The sequence below is a fragment of the Thalia democratica genome, chromosome 6, assembly GCF_965202585.1.
Source record: "Thalia democratica chromosome 6, ktThaDemo2.hap1.1, whole genome shotgun sequence".
NCBI classification, from domain to species: Eukaryota; Metazoa; Chordata; class Thaliacea; order Salpida; family Salpidae; genus Thalia; species Thalia democratica.
Window position 1 is genome coordinate 19963018 of NC_139170.1, and position 21028 is coordinate 19984045.

The window sequence follows — 21028 nt, forward strand, 5'->3', positions numbered from 1 at the left end:
ATGTTTCAGTTAATGTTGTAATCAGCATTGCTGTTTTTTAATTTCGAGATATATTTCGACAGTTCGGTGCCGCGTTCCTTGTTTCATATCTCTAATATGGCCATACCACTTTGTTTTAAAGGGTCCCCTAGTGCTTCCTACTTATTCCTTTTTATTTGTGGTAACTGTAGCTTTATAATTTACGTTCTTAATGAGACATTTGTTTTTGAGTGGGCATAGGTTTTTGTTTCTGAAATTGCAGAGTGACTCTTCTTTATTAGTACTTTCAGTTTTTTCATTATTATTTAAAGTTGTTTATTGTACCTTTGTATTAACATTTTTATATTACTCATGCAAGTATACGACAACTTGCAATTGTTTTTGTTTTTTAATTTTTTTAGGCTGTTGTTTTGTTTAAAATGCTTAGTTATTAATTAAAAACATATTTTTCCAACATTTGTTTTTACTGGTTCGTAAAATGGTATGTGTCTCTTTTGCGAGAGGGGACACTTTTGCACGAGGAAACTTTTGCACGGCTACTTTTTTTGCACGACCGTCACTTTAGTACGAGGAGACACTTTTGCACGAAGAAACTTTGCAAAAGTAGAAAAAAATATAAAAATTATTAACTTAAATTATTTTTTTGCTATCACTATTACCCCTAAGCCTAACTCTCGGTTGGTAAATTCTTAAATTCTTAATTAAGTTTTTTTTGTAACAGTTTGATTTTTTTTTGATTTTTTTCTACTGATAATTTATTAGGTATATGTTTTTTTTTTTCTATCAATGTTACCCCTAACCCTTACCCTCGGTGAGTAACTTTGTTTTTATTTATTTTTTTTTATTTTTACTATCACTGATACAACTAACCCTTACCCTCGGTCGGTAATTTTTTTTTTGTTTTTTTATTAATGAATGTTTTAATATTATGTTTTTTTATTATATATATTTTTCTTTCAAAACATATATTTTCTTTACTCTCGTGCAAAAGATAACCTTGTTTGCAAAAGTGACTCAACGTGAAAAAATTATTCTTCATGCAAAAGTGTCCCCTCGTGCAAAAGTAACCCGTTCACTCGCAAAGTTGTGGATTAAAATAAGTTATTTTTCTTGATCTGTTTCTTTTTTTGTTTGTTAAAATCTTCCGTAACACTTAATTTGTGTTTTAAATTTGATTTATTTAACGCGTTTTCGTATGTGCATATATTGTGTCAAAAATATTTTTGATTTTAAATAATCTAATCAGTCTCTTTTTTATAATTACGGGTAGGTTTTTTAAAATAGTTTTAGGATGGTTGAAATTTTTATTGATGTATCTAATTTATGTGTTTTCTTTTTTGTATAATTTTAATACATAGTTTGTAAAGTCCAATGTTACGTCTAGAAATTCGCATATAATTGCACCGGTATCTATCGTTATTTTAATACCAATGTCTTTGAATATTTTTATTGTTTTTTTTTTGTTTTCTGAATTTTGGTTGGTTTTTGGTTGGATAATTGCAATGCCGTCGTCTCTATATAAGCCTATATCTTTAAAATCATAAAGAGATTCAAGCTTGCTTAATGCATATAGACCGATTAGATATCACAACTCGGCACAGAAGTAGGAGCACATGGGATCGTCAAAAAGGTTGCTGTTGTCTTTTATGATCCAGGTTTTTTTTTTGTTAAAATTGTTTTACATCTGTGCGTAATTAATTTAATGTTCTTATTTTCGTGTGCTTAATAAATTTAATTTAACGAACTGTCGAAACATATTTGGATGTTAAAAACAACAACACTGATAACAACATTAACTGAAACATTTTACATCACATCGGAGAAGTAAGGAATCCACAAAGAATCTCCATGACCTGTACCTATGAGAAGACGGAAATAGCGAACGCTGACGGCAAACTTTCTTAAAATATAAGGAACGAGTTAATATGTTCATTTTAAAAAGCTTTATTTTAAAACTTAAGAAAATTTGATAAATACATCTCTATTTTAACTTGTACAAGCAAATTTGTAGACCAACAAATGTAACCAATTTCAAAGTTAAAAATTCATAGCACCATTAGATTTTATTAGCCTAATTTAAAATTACGTCACAATACGATTGTTTAAATTTTTTAAACGGTAAAAACAGTTATTCAGTCTAATGATTTAGTTGCAAGAGTTGTATTTTTATTGTTTTTCACGAATTTTACAAGCCTTCTAATTGTAAGTATATCTATTTGTTTGAGTTTTTAATTATAATATTATTAAGTAACTTACATTTTTCAAACCTTAACATAAACTAACCTGGTAACATTATGATTTTTCTAAATTGATAGCTTTGAACTATAAGTTTTGTTTTGGTTTTTTTACACTTAAATGCAAATTATATTTTAAGTTTAGCCTAATGTCATTTGGCATGTTTGTGTAACTTTTTTTTACATATTTTATTCAACTGATGATCTCGTTTAATTTAGTTCATACGAGTAAAACATTGTTTCATTAGTAAAATAGAAAATTTGAATTGATCATTTTTCTTATCATTAAGTCGAGTTGAGAACTTTTATTAAAACATATAAACTAAAGAGTACACAGTATTTGGCATATTATTTATTATTAAATCCGACTTTTATAAAACATAGAAAAAAACAGTGAAACAGCAAAAATTAATCAGTAAATTTCTTAAATTATTTAAAAAAAAATTTTAAAGTAATAAAAACGCTATGTACTAAATATATAATTGCAGTTTAAGATATTTAAACGTGTACAATTTTGGGGTAATATAAAACTAAATAATGTTTGTTAGATAAAATCTAAATTTTAATAAATGTAAATTAAAATAGAAACTTTAATTACAAATAACATTTTTAACTACTTACATGCTAGTTTAAAAATTGCAAAAGCATAAAATAAAGTTGTGGTTAAGTTTTAAAAATTTTGACTAGTAATTACGTTTCAATGTTATGTTAGTTAACTTGCTTCGCTAGGATTTTAACTAACAAACAACAAGCTTAAAGTTTTGATTATTTATTTTGTTTTACCGTATATCAACACTCTGTTAAAAAAAATTTAAAACTGTTTTTTCTAGGTTTAAAATAGACCTAATTTGTATCAAAAATAACAGCATTTTTAAGTTTTTTAAACACGATAACGAACATGCTTAAAAAAACTTGTCTTTAGGACCGAGTATACAAAAAGGCCTCTTAATATCATATATATAGTTCACAATCACCACCATGATATACATCACAAATTTTAAAAAAGCTACTGTTTTAAGTCTGATATATCGTTTTATAGAAAAGTTTTTTGCTTAGCTCGAAAAACAATTAGTAAAATATGTAGCCGCATTTTATATCAAAATACTTATTAAAACTTAAAGTAGACACAAGTTTAGTTTTAGCATATATTACAAACAGTACTATTGCAGTACGAACAACTAAAAGTTATCATACATAAAGTTACAAAATTTACCTTGGGAATACCCTAAGCTGTTAATTATTTTTTAACTTTGGTCTAAGTTTGTTCCTTTTATCTGAATTATGATAAGCTAGCTAACATTTTTATTTCACTCCTTGTTTCCTGTGTTTTTAAAAGGCCGTGTTTTTAAAAGTCCCGTTTTAAAGACATTAAAAAAGCTATTCCAAGGTTTCTCGCAAAATTTTGTTAATTTAGTCTGAATTTTCAAGATTTTGACCATTTTACCATGACTTTTATCTCCCTCTTTGTACGTGTTTTAAGTATGCTTTTCCACTTAAATATTCATTCTCAATAGGCCTACTTTGATAAGTACCATATTAAGATAAGTACGAATTTTTAGTGCACATCTTTTGACAAGTATGCATTTTAGTACACACTTCTTAATCAGTACACATCTTTGAACCAAAAAAAAAACTTCTATTAGGTTTCTTTTCTACTTAGACTAGAAATTCTTAGCTGCAAACTTTTTATTGAGTAGCTGCTGTACTTAATATGTGTACTTCAAGCTAAAAATAACTGTAATAATAAATTATTGGAATTTAGAAATAAATTATATAAACTTAATTATTACCTAATTAACACAGAATTTTTAAAATTTAGTTTGTTGTAATTAAAAACATCCACATTGGATTGCACTCTCAAAAATATATGAACAGTAGATACTTAATGAAGAAGTCCTGTGCACAACAAATTATTTTGTAACACTTTTTATAAAAAAGATTACATCAAATGTTAAGTTAACTATAGCAAATAAGTATTTAAAATTTATGTAAAAAATAGTGGTAATAAATTGATGTGAAAAAAATTTAAGGCCTTCTAGAAAATAAAATCTATTTCAAAAAAATTCTCTAAATTTTTCCTAATTTTTCAAACATTTTAACAGGAACAATTTTAGGTGTCTGAACAACAGTATTTAAAAATATGAATCATACAACTATTGTATTTTTTTAGAAAAAATTACTTTTGTTTAGCCACTGAGTATACTTTTTGTTTTTATTTTTGATTGATTTATACTTCTTTTAGTTTGGATTAATTTAGCAGCTACATATAACAATACTAGTAACACAGGCCATTTCCCAGCCCAAACCATATCTTGTTGTACAATATTTTTGCCTGCCGGTCACATTTTGCTCAAAAATATAAAAAGTTGTGATTTGAAAATTTTGGTGTCATTTTACATGGTATACTAAACCCAGGGACGTAGCTTGATACGTTTCTGGAAGTCTACAGAAATGTATACTTATGTGCGAAAAAACTTGCTTTTATTTCAGCTTAAAAAGACTCTGCTTTCTTAGCTTTTAGTATTCATTTGTACTTAGTTATGCACTCCTGAGAGATAATTTTGACATATATGTACTCTTTAGCATTTTACATTTAAGTTGTAACATTTAGCGCGTTAAAGCTTTAATTTGTCAAAAAGCTGCATTGCAAATTAAATTAAATTGATTCTAATGGAAGCTGTAGCTTTAAAAATCAAAATCAAGTTACAAAAACTTGCATAACTTGTTGTTACTATTGACTACATTTAATGTTTGATTTTAAAAACAGTATAAATGTTTTTGAGCTAAATTGTGATTTTTTTATACTTATTTTTAATGAATGTTTTCTGGGTTTACACAAGTGGCATGACATAAAGAGTCATATAGGGGGTGTGGAGCAAAATAAAATGCCTTGTATACAGTTATCACTTGTACTTCAACATTCTATTTTTGATTTATTAACATAACTGCATATTTTAAGATTAAATTCAATAACATTAGAGGTAGTTTAAGTTGCTGTGTTCCTGCTAGGACGTTATTACTGTTTTAGATGTTTTAATTTTTGAAGACTCGTAATTTTTTTGAGCTAGCCAGGGTTGCCACTTTACCTGGAAACCTGGAAAAACCTGGAATTTGACAATTTAGGCAAAAATAACCTGGAATTTGAAAAATTTGAAAAAAACCTGGAATTTTGATCAAAAAACCTAGAAAAACCTGGAATCTTTAATAATTTTAACATTCTCAGTACTAAAATTTCTATTTGACACAAAAAATCTATCATATTAATAAGATTTTTTTGTCATCATCAAAATTTTTTTTTATTAAAAAACACATTTAAAGTAACTTTACAGCATATTTTAAATGTTTTGTACTATTTAACACAGTTTCTTTTATAGAAATTAACTTAAAACTAAAAATAGACCCAAAAATGTTTACTTTTAAAAACCTGGAAGAAATTTGGAAAACCTGGAAAAAACTTAGAAAAAACGAGTGGCAACCCTGGCTAGCTACGTCCCTGCTAAACCCTAAAAAAACTTCCGTATACATTTAATTGGTCATTAGTATAACAAAATACTTGAAAACTCTAATGAAAATTTTGTTTTTGCTACAACATTTATTGGAGGTTATAAAATAGTATGATTATTGTAATGATTTTTTGGTATTTACTTGTATATAACTAAGTCTAAAAATAAACTGTTAGTTAAAAAATGTCTCAAAAGAGGTTTAAAAACAATAGTTCAATAAATAAGTTAAAGTTGAATAAAAGATGTAAGATGTTTTATAAATTGTATATATACTTTTTTATCTAGAGGTTATCAAAAATACTTAAAAAGAAAAGGTTGAAATTTTAGTTCTCTAGATAAATAGTATTGCGTACTTTTTGCTTTAAAGGTTGCAATCAAAGTTCTCGACTTAAAAAGGAGAATGATTCAATGATAAATTTTTAAAATTTTATTACAATACAATGTTTCACTTGTTTAAAAAAACGAGATCTTCAGTTGTTTAAAATCTGTAAAAATTTATGTGATAACAAGTAGGAAGACATTAGGCTAAACTTGTTAGGTTAAGGGTAAACAAGTTTAGCCTAATGTCTTCCTACTTGTTATCACATAAATTTTTACAGATTTTAAACAACTGAAGATATCGTTTTTTTAAACGAGTGAAACATTGTATTGCAATAAAATTTTAAAAATTTATCATTGAGATAAATAGTATGCCAAAAAAAGAGTTCATCAAAAAATAAAATTTTTAAGTAAGCTCTATAGAAATCCAATAGAAAAAAATATACTGTGCTGGAAGAAAAGATTTAAGGTAGTTTTAAATTAATTTGTATTCTGTAAGTAAACTCTAAAAATATTTACTTATATTAAATAAAATCAATATATGTTTTAGTGTAATAATTAAATATAATTTGTGCATCAACATTATTTTCTTTTAATTTTTAGGTTTTAAATAAACTAGTTTAACAAAGTTATTATTTAAAAACTTAAATACTTGTTTTATGATCTAAATTATAAATTAAAAAAAGTAGGATTTGCTTATGTTATTATAACTAAGCTTACTATTTACAGATTGGTAGTTAATAGACTTTAATTTTACTTATGTTCTTACAATAGAATGATTGGAAGAAGACTTGCAGTAAAAAGACTTTTACAATGTAGAAACCTATTAAGTTTAAACAACTCAGCCTCTGTGTTTTCAACTTATTCTTCACAGTTAAATCAGCAAAAACAAACATTTAAGTCTGTTGACCCAGTTAAAAACCCTTTAACTGACAGAAGTAAGCCTTTTTTAGTGAGTTTAAAAAATAGAAAGTTTGTTGGTCTCTATAAGACAGATAAAAGAGATTATATGCTTTTTAATATTCCAAACAAATGGAAAGAAGACAATAATTTTCCTCATATAAAAAAATTTCAAGATTTAGAGGATGCTGCTGAATTAGTATGTTTACATAACCATTACCTTTTACCATACTACTTAATAAATAATGCTTACCATCTGTTATCAAAAACAGAACCATCAAAAATTGCTTCTGTAGTTCTTAAGTTAAAAGAAAACATTAACAGAGATTCTGAAATTTTTACTGAAGACCTTGAAAGGTATTTTGTTCTTGCAATGGTCAAAATTTTAAGTAAACAACATTTTGTAAAAGAGAGCTTTGTTACTGAAAAATTAAAACCATTAATGATTTGCTTGAAGAAATCAGGTTTTAAAACATTTGAGGACCAAAGAGATTTTATATATAAAGAACTCCCAGAAAAGTACCATTGTTTTTCAGATATATTTTTGCTTAATGAAGAAAAACTCAAGTCTTGGACTTTGATAAATAAATATGAAGTTCTTCAAAATACTTATAAATCTGTCATTGAAAATGATATGTTAAAGTTTAAAAACTTACTTAAAAGTTCTATGAAAGCTAACAGTGCAGAATTTTTAAACACAAAAATACTTCCTATTGTTCTTCATGACACAAAATACAGCATCAACAATGACTCCAATAGTAATGATCAAACTCGTGAATTATTTTATGACATCTTGCTTGATGAGTGCAGTGTTATTCCTCATCAAGTTGCCAATGAAATTATTTTGTTCTACATTTGTTTAGGAAAGGCTGAAAAAGTCAAACAAGTTCACGGTAAGGACCAAACTACTAAGAGGTTAAAGAGAAGTTTCCCAGTTTACTTTGTCCCTAAAGATTATTTATTAATGAGCTTAAAGTGCAAAAAAGTCCATGAAGCTTTGCGCATTCACTTGGAATGTATGTATGGTGCAACGAAAACTGACTGGATTTTTATTGCATCTTACTTTTTAGAAGATATGGTTTATACATGTCCAAAAAATTTGATTCAAAATCTAAGCTGGTCCTCATTAAGGTTTTTTAGAAGCCTTTTTTATTCTCCATCGTTGAGTGAAGTTTTACCAAAACAAATGAACCAGCTATTAAAACTTTGTGTTAAGTATGAGCATTTTAATGTTAATGAGTTCCTAGATCACTGTTTTACTTATGCTTTAAGTAGAAATGATTTTGAACAGGTTGAGTCCATGATCCAATCACTAAACGATCAAAACATTAAAATTCCTAAAAGGTTAAAAGATGCAATTGCAAACCAATATATAATTAATGATATGAACTTACCAGATAGTATAGAACTGTCAGAAGCACATCAAAAGCTTAGATATTCAGCTGACTTGAAGTATGTCTTACAACAATTAATAATGCACCCACCCTCAGATAAACTTACATCTACTTTGACTGAAAACTACTTGTGCAAAATGAAACCAGAACAGTTTGAAAAGGTTGAAAACATCTTAATGAGAGCTAAATCTAAATTTGGAATTCAATTGTATGAATTTACTAAGCTATTTTCTACTCGAATAAAAACATTGTTGAATAAGAAAAATGTTAATGAAGCACTGGTTTTAGTCAATGAGAATTCGATGAGACTCTCACCAAACAATAAAGAAACATTTTGGACGGAAATATGTGGAGTGTTTAGTGAATACTCTATTGAAAATGAAGATATAGATGTCATATTAAGGTTGAATAACTGCAAATTACCTGTGATAGCTAAAAATCTTGCCAAAGTTAACTTATTATATTCCAAGTTAAAACTACAAGATGATTTTTTAGATACTTTTGTTTCTCAATATAAACTTTACCAGCTCATTTCTATAACCAAAATGCTAGTCATTAAAAATGACTTTGATTATATAAAAAAAATTTATAAAACTGGTTGGAATGAGTATTCAAATGGAAAAGATAAATTTCTTAGAGATTTCACCTCAAGCTTACTTCTTGCCAGGTTTTCTGATGACTCTTTGGTGCAGAACTTGAACAAACTTGAAAAGTCAGTATGTCATGGCAGCTACTTAACGATATTCACTAAAGCAATTTCTAATACTACCAGTCCTGATATCCTGGAACACGTTAAGGGCTACATGGAAAGACATACAACCCCTTGTGCCATGGGCAAAGCTATGTTTATCAGGTACATAGTGGATGCAGGCATAAAAATGGCACCTAATTTGACAAGAAAAGAAAAGGAAAGTCTTGAACTAACTTTAGAAGAATGTCTGAGTTTATATAGTATTCCAGGATTCTACTTACATAACTTATCAAAACAATTTTCTCTTCTACATCATCTCAAATTTGATAGTATGTGTAATTTCATTAGCTGTCCTACTATTGCTACAGACCCAAACTTTGATGTATTAAAACATTATAAGTATTAGAACATATGGTATAAGACTTTTGAATGATAAATAGGTTCTTTTAGTTTACTTAAGCTTTAGTTTTTCTACCTAGCTGTACTAAATTTCTTAACGCATATGAACAATAAGTTTATTACAATTAATTTAGTATAATTTTTACAATAGAAAATATTTTTTGATGATTAATTTTTATTTAATTTTAAGTTGTTTAAAAACTGTGTTATATAAGACTTAAATGTTTCTTTCAACTTCTAGCTCTTAGTTTAACAAAAAACTGTACTTGATAAAATAAGAACAGTAGAAATATGTATACATTAAATTTTTAAATTAATCTTTTGTATTCTATTTGGTCTGAAAATTATTTTTTATAGTACTTCTAAAGCACTTGTAAATTGTTTGTTTAAGTTTTTATTCGATGTTAGTTTTTTCATTAGTATAGTTATTTTACTGTACTTATGTATAAACTTTTTTGCAGGTATACTAATTTAGTTAGTGTTTTTATAAGTAAAATGATAAAAATATTTGTGATATGTTAAAGTTGATAAAATAAGTTTGTGAGTTAAATGTTTTAGTTGAAATGAGTTTTACTATTTACCAGTTTTTTGAATCTTTGTTTTTGTTATGAAAATTAAAGCTATATTTTATACTTTTTCGAAGTTAACCTAAGACTATCAATTTTACCATGCTTACACATTTATGAAGTTATTTTTTTCCAAAAAGATGTTTCTTTTTGGATTTGTAACATTACATTTTTCATTTCCTTTATGTAGTTAAATTCTACTAGTATCGCATATTTTACTTAATTTAATGATAATTTATGTTTAAAGTACTCAAAAAAAATTGAAATAAAATAATGTTCTATCTACTTCATTTTTATTTCTTGAGTTATAACTATGTTTAGTTTTGATTTTCTTATTGAAAATCTCGTCCAGTAACCAAGTAATAAATGAACACACATGCCTAACTTTGAAACATAATTATCTGTTTTTAAGATTTATCAATTTTGTAATTCTACTCACTGAAGACAAAAAAGATTAAATTATAGTTATTTATGTTTATCGAGTATAGATCAAGAATCTTGCAATAAATTTTAAATTATATATATATTTTGTAAGATTTTTTTTATTCATTATTTTTTACGTTTTACAAAAAAATAGTGATAGTTAATTTCATTTATTAAAATTCAACTATTTATTTTTGTCTACTTATTAATTAAGTTATTTTAAAACTATGTAGAAAATTACTAATAAGCGCTGTATTAAATCCAATACTTATGGATATCCAAATACTGAAACCATTATTTTACCAATAAAATTAAAAATAAATACACTGATATAAAACAATATTACATGAGTTTGCTAAATTAAATATAAAATTTACATCAAGTTTAATAAATGTTAAGTAACAATCACAACAAGACATTAGAAACTAAGTTTGTTTTCAAAAGATTGTTGCTTTTTTACAAATGTATATAGTTATTTATAAACTTTTAATCCAGTAATTTGGATAGTTTTTTTTTCGTATTTTATGAAATTGTCTATCAACTTATTTCTTCTTAAATATGTTAATGCTATTTATTAGACTAAAATATTTTAAAGAAATTACAAAGGTTTATTGTTTTATTTCATTTTAGTTATACTGTAAGAAAATTATAATTTTTTACATTTATAATGTCAGAATTCGATGATGATGACGATTTGTTATGCATACAATTTTTAGATGGAAACAATGATACTGCAAATGAACCTAATTCTAATCATGAAAAAACTGAATCTGTAAAAGACCAACTCAGTTTTTTATCAAAAGAGGTCCAAAATGAAGTAAAAGTTTCATCAAAGCCTAAAATATCATATAAAGAACTAGGCAGTGGAAGAAAGATTATTGTTAATCCCGACCAAAAGAAAAATCCACTTTTAGATTATATAAAGACAGTACCATGGCAATTTGCAAGCTCATCGCAGTGCTTAATGATGGATTTTATTACGAGTGAGACATCATGTTGCCTTTATTTGAGTGTACGGTACCACGCTCAGCATGATAACTATATATATGAGAGAATAAAAAGACTTAAGCAAGTATCAGGTTTTCAGAATAGGTTTTTGTTATGTTTTGTTGACCACCTTCAGCCAGACAAATACATTTTAGCCCTTACAAGGCTTTGTGAAGTGTCTGACTTAGTTCTGCTATTGGCATTTAGTTTGGAGGAAGCAGCAAACTATCTTGAAACTTTTAAAACTTACGAAGGTAAACCAGCTGATTTGATAAAAGAAAAAATACAATCAAACGTTAACTTGCAAGTTTTAGACGCTTTACAATCAATTAGAAGAGTCAATTCAACTGACTCGCAAACTCTTCTGTCTAATTTTGGTACAATAGCAGGAGTCGCGGATGCTAGTCAAAAGAACCTTGCCTTTTGTTTTGGTATCGGAGCTCAAAAAGCAAAAAATATTCATGAACTTTTTCGCCAACCATTTTTGAAAGAATAAAATAAATTTTTTATAACTAATTTAATTTTTACTAACCAAACTTTCTTCTTAGTTTTTTTATCTAGCTATATAACTTAGATTAAGTACAAAGATTAAATTAATATTACAATTACTAAGTTCATAAACATTTCTTATTTAAGTTTACATAATGTAAATTTATACAGTTCAAAAATATCAGTAAAATATTTTTTTTTGTTAATTAATCATAAGCTATAGTTACAGTTACTAAATCTTAAAGTTTAATACTGTGTCAAACTGACTTTAAATAGATTATTATGTTTAAAGCTGTTTAATAATAGACAATTATTTTTTTATGTTTATGTAACTGTTTTTTAGTCAGTAAAACAAAGACTTTTTTTTAAACTATATTTTAAAAATAATTTAAGACAATTATTCTGAACTTCAAACTGTTTTAGATATTTTTATTAGGTATATATTTTTAATATCTTAATGATGTTTGGTTTGGAAAAGTTGTTGCTTTTTAGTTTTGTTTGATATTTTAAAACTTACATGCACTCCAAAATGATAAAAATATTTATTTATTTGTTGACAGGTATAAAGTTTCAAATTAGATGAGCAACAAAATACCGAGACTTTTGCTGTTTGACATTGATGGTACTTTAACAAAAAGTGCGTACACTAAAGGTGCAGAATCCTATATATGTAAAGCGTTGTCAATAGAGTTTGACAGAGAAGTGCATAGAAATGGCATAGTTTTTGATGGTCGGTAAAACTTGAATTTTAATGTTTTAGTTCCTACATCAATGCTTTGATAACTATTAATCATTAGAATCAAGCATGAAAAGTAGGTAAAAAAATTAAATTGTAAAAGGATATTTTAGTCATTATTTATGTATTGCAATAAAGTAAATACATACAAGTTTGAAATTTATATAAACATAAATAATAAAAATATAAATGCTATGAAAACGTTTGAAGTAAAATTTAGTTATCGGAAATTGTCAATGTACTTATTCAAAAGGAACAAAGCTATAGTACTAAAGAGTTAAAATTTCAGAACAATTACACTAAAATATACTTACGCAATTAAAAAAACAGTACTTAAAGTATCAAAATCCCTCAGAAACTGGCCAATAGAGGTAATAAACCTACCAAAAGTCCTTCGGTAATTAGAAATCAATTACTAAACTACCAGGAATGCTCCAAACATTATTATGACAACAAATTTACAAGTTTAACTAAAGGACGTAACATATATCATTTAAGTGTTTTAGAATCTCTTTTTTATTAAAACATATAAACCTAAGCTTTGTAAACAAAAGCTATAAACTGACATAGTTTTTTATTCTTTCATTTAATTAAATTTTAATATTTTGTCTAGTTTACTTTAAGTACTGTTTTTTAATTGCGTAAGTATATTTTAGTGTAATTATTCTGAAATTTTATTTTTTAATACTATAGCTTTATTTCTTTTGACTAAGTACATTAAATAAATTTTCAATAATTGTATTTTACTTTAACGTTTTCATAGCCTTTTCATTTTTATTATTTACGTTTATTTAATTTTGAAGCTTGTATGTGTATGTATTTACTTTAATGTAATATCATTTTACCATTTTAGGTTTTTACTTACTTATTTATGCTTATAATTCTTGTTTACTTTATTTTCCAAAATCTTATCAAAACCGTATTTATTTCACATTTTTAATTTAAACTCTCTATGACGTATCTATTATCAAGCTTTAGTACATGTTAATATTATATTCTATAACTTAGTTAAACACAATAGTAGTTGAAAAGTTTGTATTGAAAAATTTCCTACTTCAATAAAAATGCAATTTATTTGTCGATGTTTTTTTATAACAGGATTTGATTCTATTATTTTAACTAAAAATAAAGAAATTTGTATGTGTTTTTACTTTTTATATTTTAACTAGATCAAGTAGTATATCGATTTTCTATTTTTAATAGAATCAAATCTCAATTTTTTAATGTGTTAATTTGATTAGTTTTTAAGTAAAACTAATTCGTAAAAGAAGCTAGTTTATCCAAACAAAATTTGCCCATATATTACTTTAGACTACGATGACAATAAAAAGAAGTAATTTATATTGTTTTTTTGTATTACAGGAGGAACTGATGGAAGCATTGCTGCTGATCTTCTCGGTCAGTACGGAATTAACAAACAGAGTTGCTCTGATTATGACAACAAAATATCAAGTGCTTTTGAAAATATGATTTGCCTAATGAAGGAAGGAATAAAGAATAATATGTCAGTTAATGTGGCTTAAGTTTAAAAATAAAGAAAAAATATATCTTCTATTTACGCTATATGTCAAAAAACTTAAATAAAAAGTTTTCACCAACTAGAGTAAAAACGTTTAAAATTATTAAGTCTAGTGGAGTTTACATGTACAACACATAGCGACTATTGAACCAACTTGTTATGAAAGTATGATGTTTAATGTATGATAAGTTAACACTGTTTTACTGGAGTAAAAATAATAAAGTTTGTAGATATTTATAAAAATAGTTAAAGTAAATAGCGTTAGACAATAAATAACATAATATTTTTTTATGCTTGCTATTTTAAAATGTTAATTGTATAAAACTTTTGAAATAGTTTTTATGATATTAATAAATGTTATAATATTTATTCACTTTTAAATTTCTACTACTGTATGTTACAGGTACCATTGGGAGCGACTAAACAACACAAATGAAATACTTCATCAACTTTCTCAACGAACAGATGTAAAACTTGCTTTATTGACAGGTTTTTAAACTACATGTTAACATTTTTGTTCAGAGTTTTATCAAATTTTATATTTTTCAATAAAATATAGTAATCTTCATCATGGGTTACTTCCCGTGGGTGCACGACAATTCAAATTCGGACAATTCAAATTCTTTGAAATAAATTAAAACAGCCACAAATAAAAAAGTAGTGTATATTTGTCAAATATAAACAATACATATGTAGGTTATATTAAAATCTACAAGCTATTTTTTTTCTTTATGCAAAACAATAAATGTTTTTTGAGATATGGTTTAAACAAAGTAAAAAATATAGTTATTTTCAGTAATTTTGAAATATCTTGAAAAGTATTTTAGATTAAAAAAAAATAATAATGGCTTGTAGATATTAATAAGATCTACATATGTATTTTTTATCTTTTTTAAATTTATATTACTTATTGAGATATAGTCTTATTAATATTTTTTAAGAACTTGAATTGTCGGAATTTGAGTTGTCCGAATTTGAATTGTCATGTAACCACTTCCCGTTGAGTGTGCAATTTTTTCTTGAAAATGTTGTGTTCAAAATTCAAGTATGTTACTTCAAAATTTATTGATAAAAGCTTTATTAGTAAAATTTGAAAGTTATGAACAGAAGTTTGTTTAAGTTTTTTCATATTTAGGAAAACTAAACAATATTAAAAAGATAACATAAAAATAACTAATAAACTAGCATTATTCCTAAAACAATTAACGTTAAATAAAAAGCAATACAGTTAACGTCTTAAAGATAGTGATTAATTTTTTTTTGTAAAAATCTTTATTAATCTTAGATATTTAAAAAAATAACTAACGGTGTATTTCACATTAGGATCTTTTATATAAAATAATGAAAAAAATATTTGTGATAGTAGCTTTTCTTTAAAGTCTCGCAGTCATTTTTATTGTTTATAAATGTTTTTTAAACATTTTGAAAGTTGTAAAAAACTGAAAGTAATTTTTATAATTTTCACAAACAGTAGCTTTCATTTTAGATGAAACTATTTATCCTTTCAAATTTAGAGGCGTAACAAGTTAATACACTTTTTAAAATACAATTTAAACAATTATTTTAATCATTTAATTACTCAGCTTTATAAAACAGCCTTAATATAAGTAAAGTTTTTTTTTTTTAATTTTAGGGTAACTTAGTTCAATTTAAAATATTAGTGACTTAAAACATATTTAAACTATCTTTTTGTAAAAAATAATATACTTGGACTTTTTGAGTATGTGAAAAATAATTTCTTATCATTTTATTTTAATTTTTACTAGCAATGAACAATGTGAAACGAACACACTTAGTGAGCCAAATATTACATATTTTTACATCTTTTCCATTTAAGGTAAAAATAAATGTTCATGAAAAGATTATTGAAACAAGTTTAAAAAAAGTTTCATAAGACAAAACTGAATTAAAGAATTAGTTAACTAAATTCAATCTGACTAAATCAAAAAAAAAATTTAACAAAAAAAATATTTGAATAATAAAACTACAATAAAGCTAAATTTAAATATATCTTTATAAAAAAAATTGATTAAATCCACGCTGAATTCTTCCTAGCTTACCAACAACAGCAAGAGTTCAAGCTCATCAGCAACATGCACAACATAACAAAGTGTTTCTGAAACAAATACAAACAATTTCAATCTTTAAATATTTAACTTGTGACTTATTTATACTACGGAATACTTCACCCACAAGGTGCATTGAAATATCATAACCTACGTAAGGCAAGTGAAACCTTATTTTTTGTTGGGTCCATAGAAGCAGGAATATGCTCTTACTCTACCTCACTTGGTTCATTAGTATTGGCACAGCTGGAATTTTTTGTACAACTTTGAAGAGAATCAAGATATTCATTATCTACGCTGCCCTAACTTGAGCTTGGTAGATTTATGGAATGCCTTGTTTCAATATTTGTTGACGCCGGGTTGTACACCCTTAGAAAGTTCCTGTTTTTTCAAGTCAGTCTCCGTGAACCATAAATTCTTAACACGAACTGATCATCTGGAAGCACCGCTATCACTACTTTATTCCTGACCCATTTACGCGGATAATTCTTCAGTAAACACCCACTGACAGCGTGGAGGGGTCACAACTCCCTGGTTCTCTTATTGGGTGCTTATGAATTTTTTATTATTCTTGTAAGCAGTTCTTGTTTTAGTTTCCATGCTATTATCAAATACAATTTGCACAGCAGGATTAGAAAGTATGTTCAATTTGTTAAAAATGCAAAACATTCTTGCAGCTTACGTCTATATATAGTTTTAGCTGGTGAAATTAGACAACCGTAGTCAGGGATGGTCGTCAACTGAAGTATTGCACTTGGAATTTATCGCCATCCAGGATGCCTAATTCATTAACATCAAATCTTACAATTCTTTATGGTTTCTTTACAGCGACTTCTGCTCTTTCGTTTGATCTCGGATAGTAAGCAGAAGCTATCCAATGTGTAACATTCTAGGTTTTCAGGAATCCTATAGTTATACTGGAAAAAAAAAATCTCTACCATTCTTTGATATTTATTCAAGTACTCCAAACCTATAAATGAGAGCCCGCTTGTTTGCTAGAGTGGTAATGATCAGGTTTTTGATCATGCACTTAACTGTTTCACGAGAAATAACCATAACTATGATATAGTAAATGACTAAATTGATTAAGATTGATAATCATGTTTAAACTCTTAAATATTAAGAAAACTACATATATCATTCATCCGGTTTTTAATGCGTAAAACTGTGAATAATAATTAAACATAAAAAATACACCATAATGAGCTGCACATTTCTATTACATATGTGATCAAGTATAAAACATTTTGAACTTAAAACATTTACTGGGATTATGCTACTACTTCAGAAATTTTTGTTAAAGACGTATGTTTTTTAAAAAAGACTTAAGTTGTATGATTTTAAAAATTGTACTAAACTAAATTTAAAGATAATTTTATACCCTTTTTTTATTTCACAATGGCTTAATTTGTTTAAAGTAAAATATTTATTAAGTTTATTTTAAACCTCTAAATTAAATTATACTTGTGAGTTTGGAAATCTTTAGAGTTATTTTAAAGGTATTTAACTATTATCATTTTTTAGAAATATACTTTAGTAAGTTTTTAACTTTAAACAAAAACTATTTTCTCACAGTACAAAAACATTTTTCATGATTTCCGAAAAAACTGAAATCCTGAAAAAAATTGGAATTTCGAACAAAAATCACTAAAAAACCTCGACTTTGTACATGTTAAGTAATGAAATTTTGATTAGATAGAAAAGCTATCAAAGAAAAAAACAATTAAAATATAATTTTTCTTATTAAAAAACATATTCAAAGTAGCTTTACAGTATTTTTTAAATGTTATTATACTATTTAAGGCAATTTTTTACCTTAAATTTGTTTTTATACTAAAAACAGACCAAAAACGTGTTCTTTAAAAAAACCTGTATAAAATTTTATAACCTAGATATTATTCAAACTCTGGCAACCATGATGTTACATTTACTATTTTTCAAAACTATGTATAATATTTATTAAAATAGATTAAAGTTCAAATTTTACTGTTATTTCTTTGTAAGGCAATCACAAGCAAACAGCGAAGCTCAAGTTGGAAAATGCGGGAATCGACACGCATCATTTCAGGTGGGGAAGTTATGATGGAGATGATAGCTCGTTATTCGGAGCGTTCGGAGGATCGGATCATCCTGTTAGAAGCGAACTGGTGAGAATTGCACGCGACAGGTATGTGAACTACTTGAACCAAGGTGTTGCAGATAGCAAGGTTAGTTGTGTTTTGTTTATACACTTATGATTTTATCACTATTAGAGTCTAGTTTTTGATATTAAAATTTATTATATATATTATATTATATTTTTTGATAAACTTTTTAGATAGAGTGAAATCTTTTAAAAGCTTGTTGTATATCTATAGACAGCTGTTTTTTACGTTCTATTTAAAGCTAAATTATTAGTTTGAAAGTTAATTAGGTTTTATAATGCTAAGGATCTCTAAAAAATTTTACTCAACGATTAGAAACAAACTAATAATTAAAAAAAGTAAAAATATTTTTAAAACAGTCAAGCACTTGTTATTGTGAAGTAAAAATACTTTAGTTAGAACAATCGCTTAAATATTTCAGAAGAAGGTAGTTTGTTCTTTCTATGAAGAACTTATAGACTCTTAAATTTTGTATTTTATACCTTATAATTAGTTTTGAAATTTTAAGAATTATATAAATCAACTAATAGCTAAGTAAACAAAAAAAAAGATTTGTAAAAGTTGTTTTACCCATATGGCTTTGATTATTAAAAGTAAATGTTTTTAAAACTTTATGCAATTAATTAATTATTAATATTAAATTAAATTTATTTTAAACATTTTGGTCGTTGTGTTTTTTATTTACTTTCTGTCTTTTAGCAGTCGTTTAAAACATATTTAAATAGCTTTAAGGTTTCAAACTAACTTAACTGTTTTGTATTATCTATAAAATAACTATTTTAAACACTCTATACTATAGTCTATACAAACTTTGTTTACTTTACAATAGTTTTTATAACTTTTTTTTTCACCAACAATTACTAAAAAAGTAATCGACTTAATGCAAAAATTTAGTGTCTAAAAATATAAAACGTTTTTTTTAAGTAATACCTCATTAAATTTTATTTAGATTAGTTTTTCTTCAAATTTGTTTTTACTAAGATTTTTTGAAGAATAAACATGAATAAAAATATCAAATAAATAAAATGAAAGGTAGTTCAATCTTAGCTGTATTGCTATCAAATATTTTTGTTTTGGTAGTTTTAAGCTTGTTTTTTATTATAGATTTACCAATATAGAATAGTATATTAATCTTAATGCCAGCCGTAGGTTACTTATGAATTTTTCTCATGTAGCCTTACAAAAATGTTTATACTGACAGTTTGATGATAACTTAAAGACTATTTACAAAAGTTTTTACTTGTATTAACAGTTCAAAGTCAATTGGAATGACCTGCTTGTAATCGGGGATTCCCCAAAAGATATCACGTGTGCACATGACAACAATGTGGCTTGTGTTGCAGTTGACACTGGCAAGTTCAATGCCAAGGAGTTAAACGATGCTGATGTAGTGTTAGAAGGAGGGTTTGCTAATTTGAACGTCGCCGTTGAAGCTATGCTTAATGCTCAAAGATAATTTTGTTGTTTCTTAAATGTGATATCTATTATTTTAGGCCCATAAATTATTTAATGAATTTTTTATCACTAATAAGTTACTTATATATTCTGTAATTTTTAAAGTTTTTCACAGAAATTTGAATAACAAAATATTTTTAGTTTTAATGAACAGAACAAAAATATAGTTAATTCTGTTTAAGATATGCGTTTTAACAGTATTTTTTTACAGTTTTTTTCTTAGTTTTCGTTTTAATCATTCGGTGCTATTTTTATGTTATCATGATATTTTCAAGTGAATAATTTTTTTCAAAATATTACGTACTAGATGTTTAAAAAAAAGAAAAAAACATTAAAGTTTCTATTCTAATAATCACTGCTATTAACATATATAAATAAAACTAAGAAAAATAGTTTCATTCTTAATTATTATAAAACGATTAATCTTCAAGTTAATGGTACAAAACAGGGGCGTAGCGTGAGGAGGGACACTGACGCATGCGTGCCACCCAAAAAAAAAAAAGAACGTGATATCTTTATCCTTTATTGTTTATTTTTTCTGCTTAATTTGCCTTTTTTAGACTATGTTTATCTATTATTCAAAAAGTTAAACGAAATTTTGAATATCAGTTAGTTACAAGTTAGGGAAATTACCCAATATACTGATTCGATGCGCTAGCGAAAGTGCGCACCGATGTTGATGAAAAACTCCATAAGGAAAATTTTTATAACTTCATTAACCTTAAGAATTTAGACTCAAAAAGAACGCAACTAATTAGTGCACCGCAGTAGTATAACCTTATGACAGATTTTTTTACAAAAAGTTTACAAAAATACGTCACGCTTAAAGGAAAATTTAACAATTTTACAAGATTTTTTATATGCTACAATAAATGTTAAGACTACTGCTAGTTTTCTGATCTTTATTTTTGTAAACATAAAGAAAAAGCTTGTCGATCTATGAGTAATAAACTTTGTTTGTGATTTTTATTTTAAACAAATACAATCAGATGAACTAAATTTAAAAAGTATACATTTAACTATTTTACAAAATTGTAATAAAAGTTATAAAGTTGATCTTTTTTAACTTCTGTGTAACTTTATTTAAATTATGTGCAATGAGGTGTTGTTATCACTGTTGTATAGTAAAGAGATTGATATTCATTTGTAAATAAAACAGATACTTTCGTTTTATTGAATATATTTATTTTTAAATATATAAAGTTTACTGTAAGTAGTAAGAACA

At 25.9% G+C, this 21028-nt stretch overlaps 2 protein-coding genes across 2 annotated transcripts; both read left to right on the forward strand.

Annotated features, from left to right (window-relative positions):
- Positions 1 to 11042: 11042 nt before the first annotated feature.
- LOC145838313 (DNA excision repair protein ERCC-1-like) lies at positions 11043 to 12098 on the forward strand. The gene has a single exon (XM_082945883.1). The coding sequence runs from the start codon at positions 11075 to 11077 to the stop codon at positions 11888 to 11890; it is 816 nt and encodes a 271-aa protein (XP_082802009.1). The 5' UTR covers positions 11043 to 11074; the 3' UTR covers positions 11891 to 12098.
- A 349-nt stretch (positions 12099 to 12447) lies between these two features.
- LOC145838226 (uncharacterized) lies at positions 12448 to 20793 on the forward strand. Its single transcript, XM_082945787.1, has 5 exons — positions 12448 to 12613; positions 13982 to 14123; positions 14542 to 14627; positions 18209 to 18411; positions 19601 to 20793. The coding sequence occupies exons 1-5, from the start codon at positions 12463 to 12465 to the stop codon at positions 19802 to 19804; spliced, it is 786 nt and encodes a 261-aa protein (XP_082801913.1). The 5' UTR covers positions 12448 to 12462; the 3' UTR covers positions 19805 to 20793.
- The last annotated feature ends 235 nt before the right edge of the window (positions 20794 to 21028 follow it).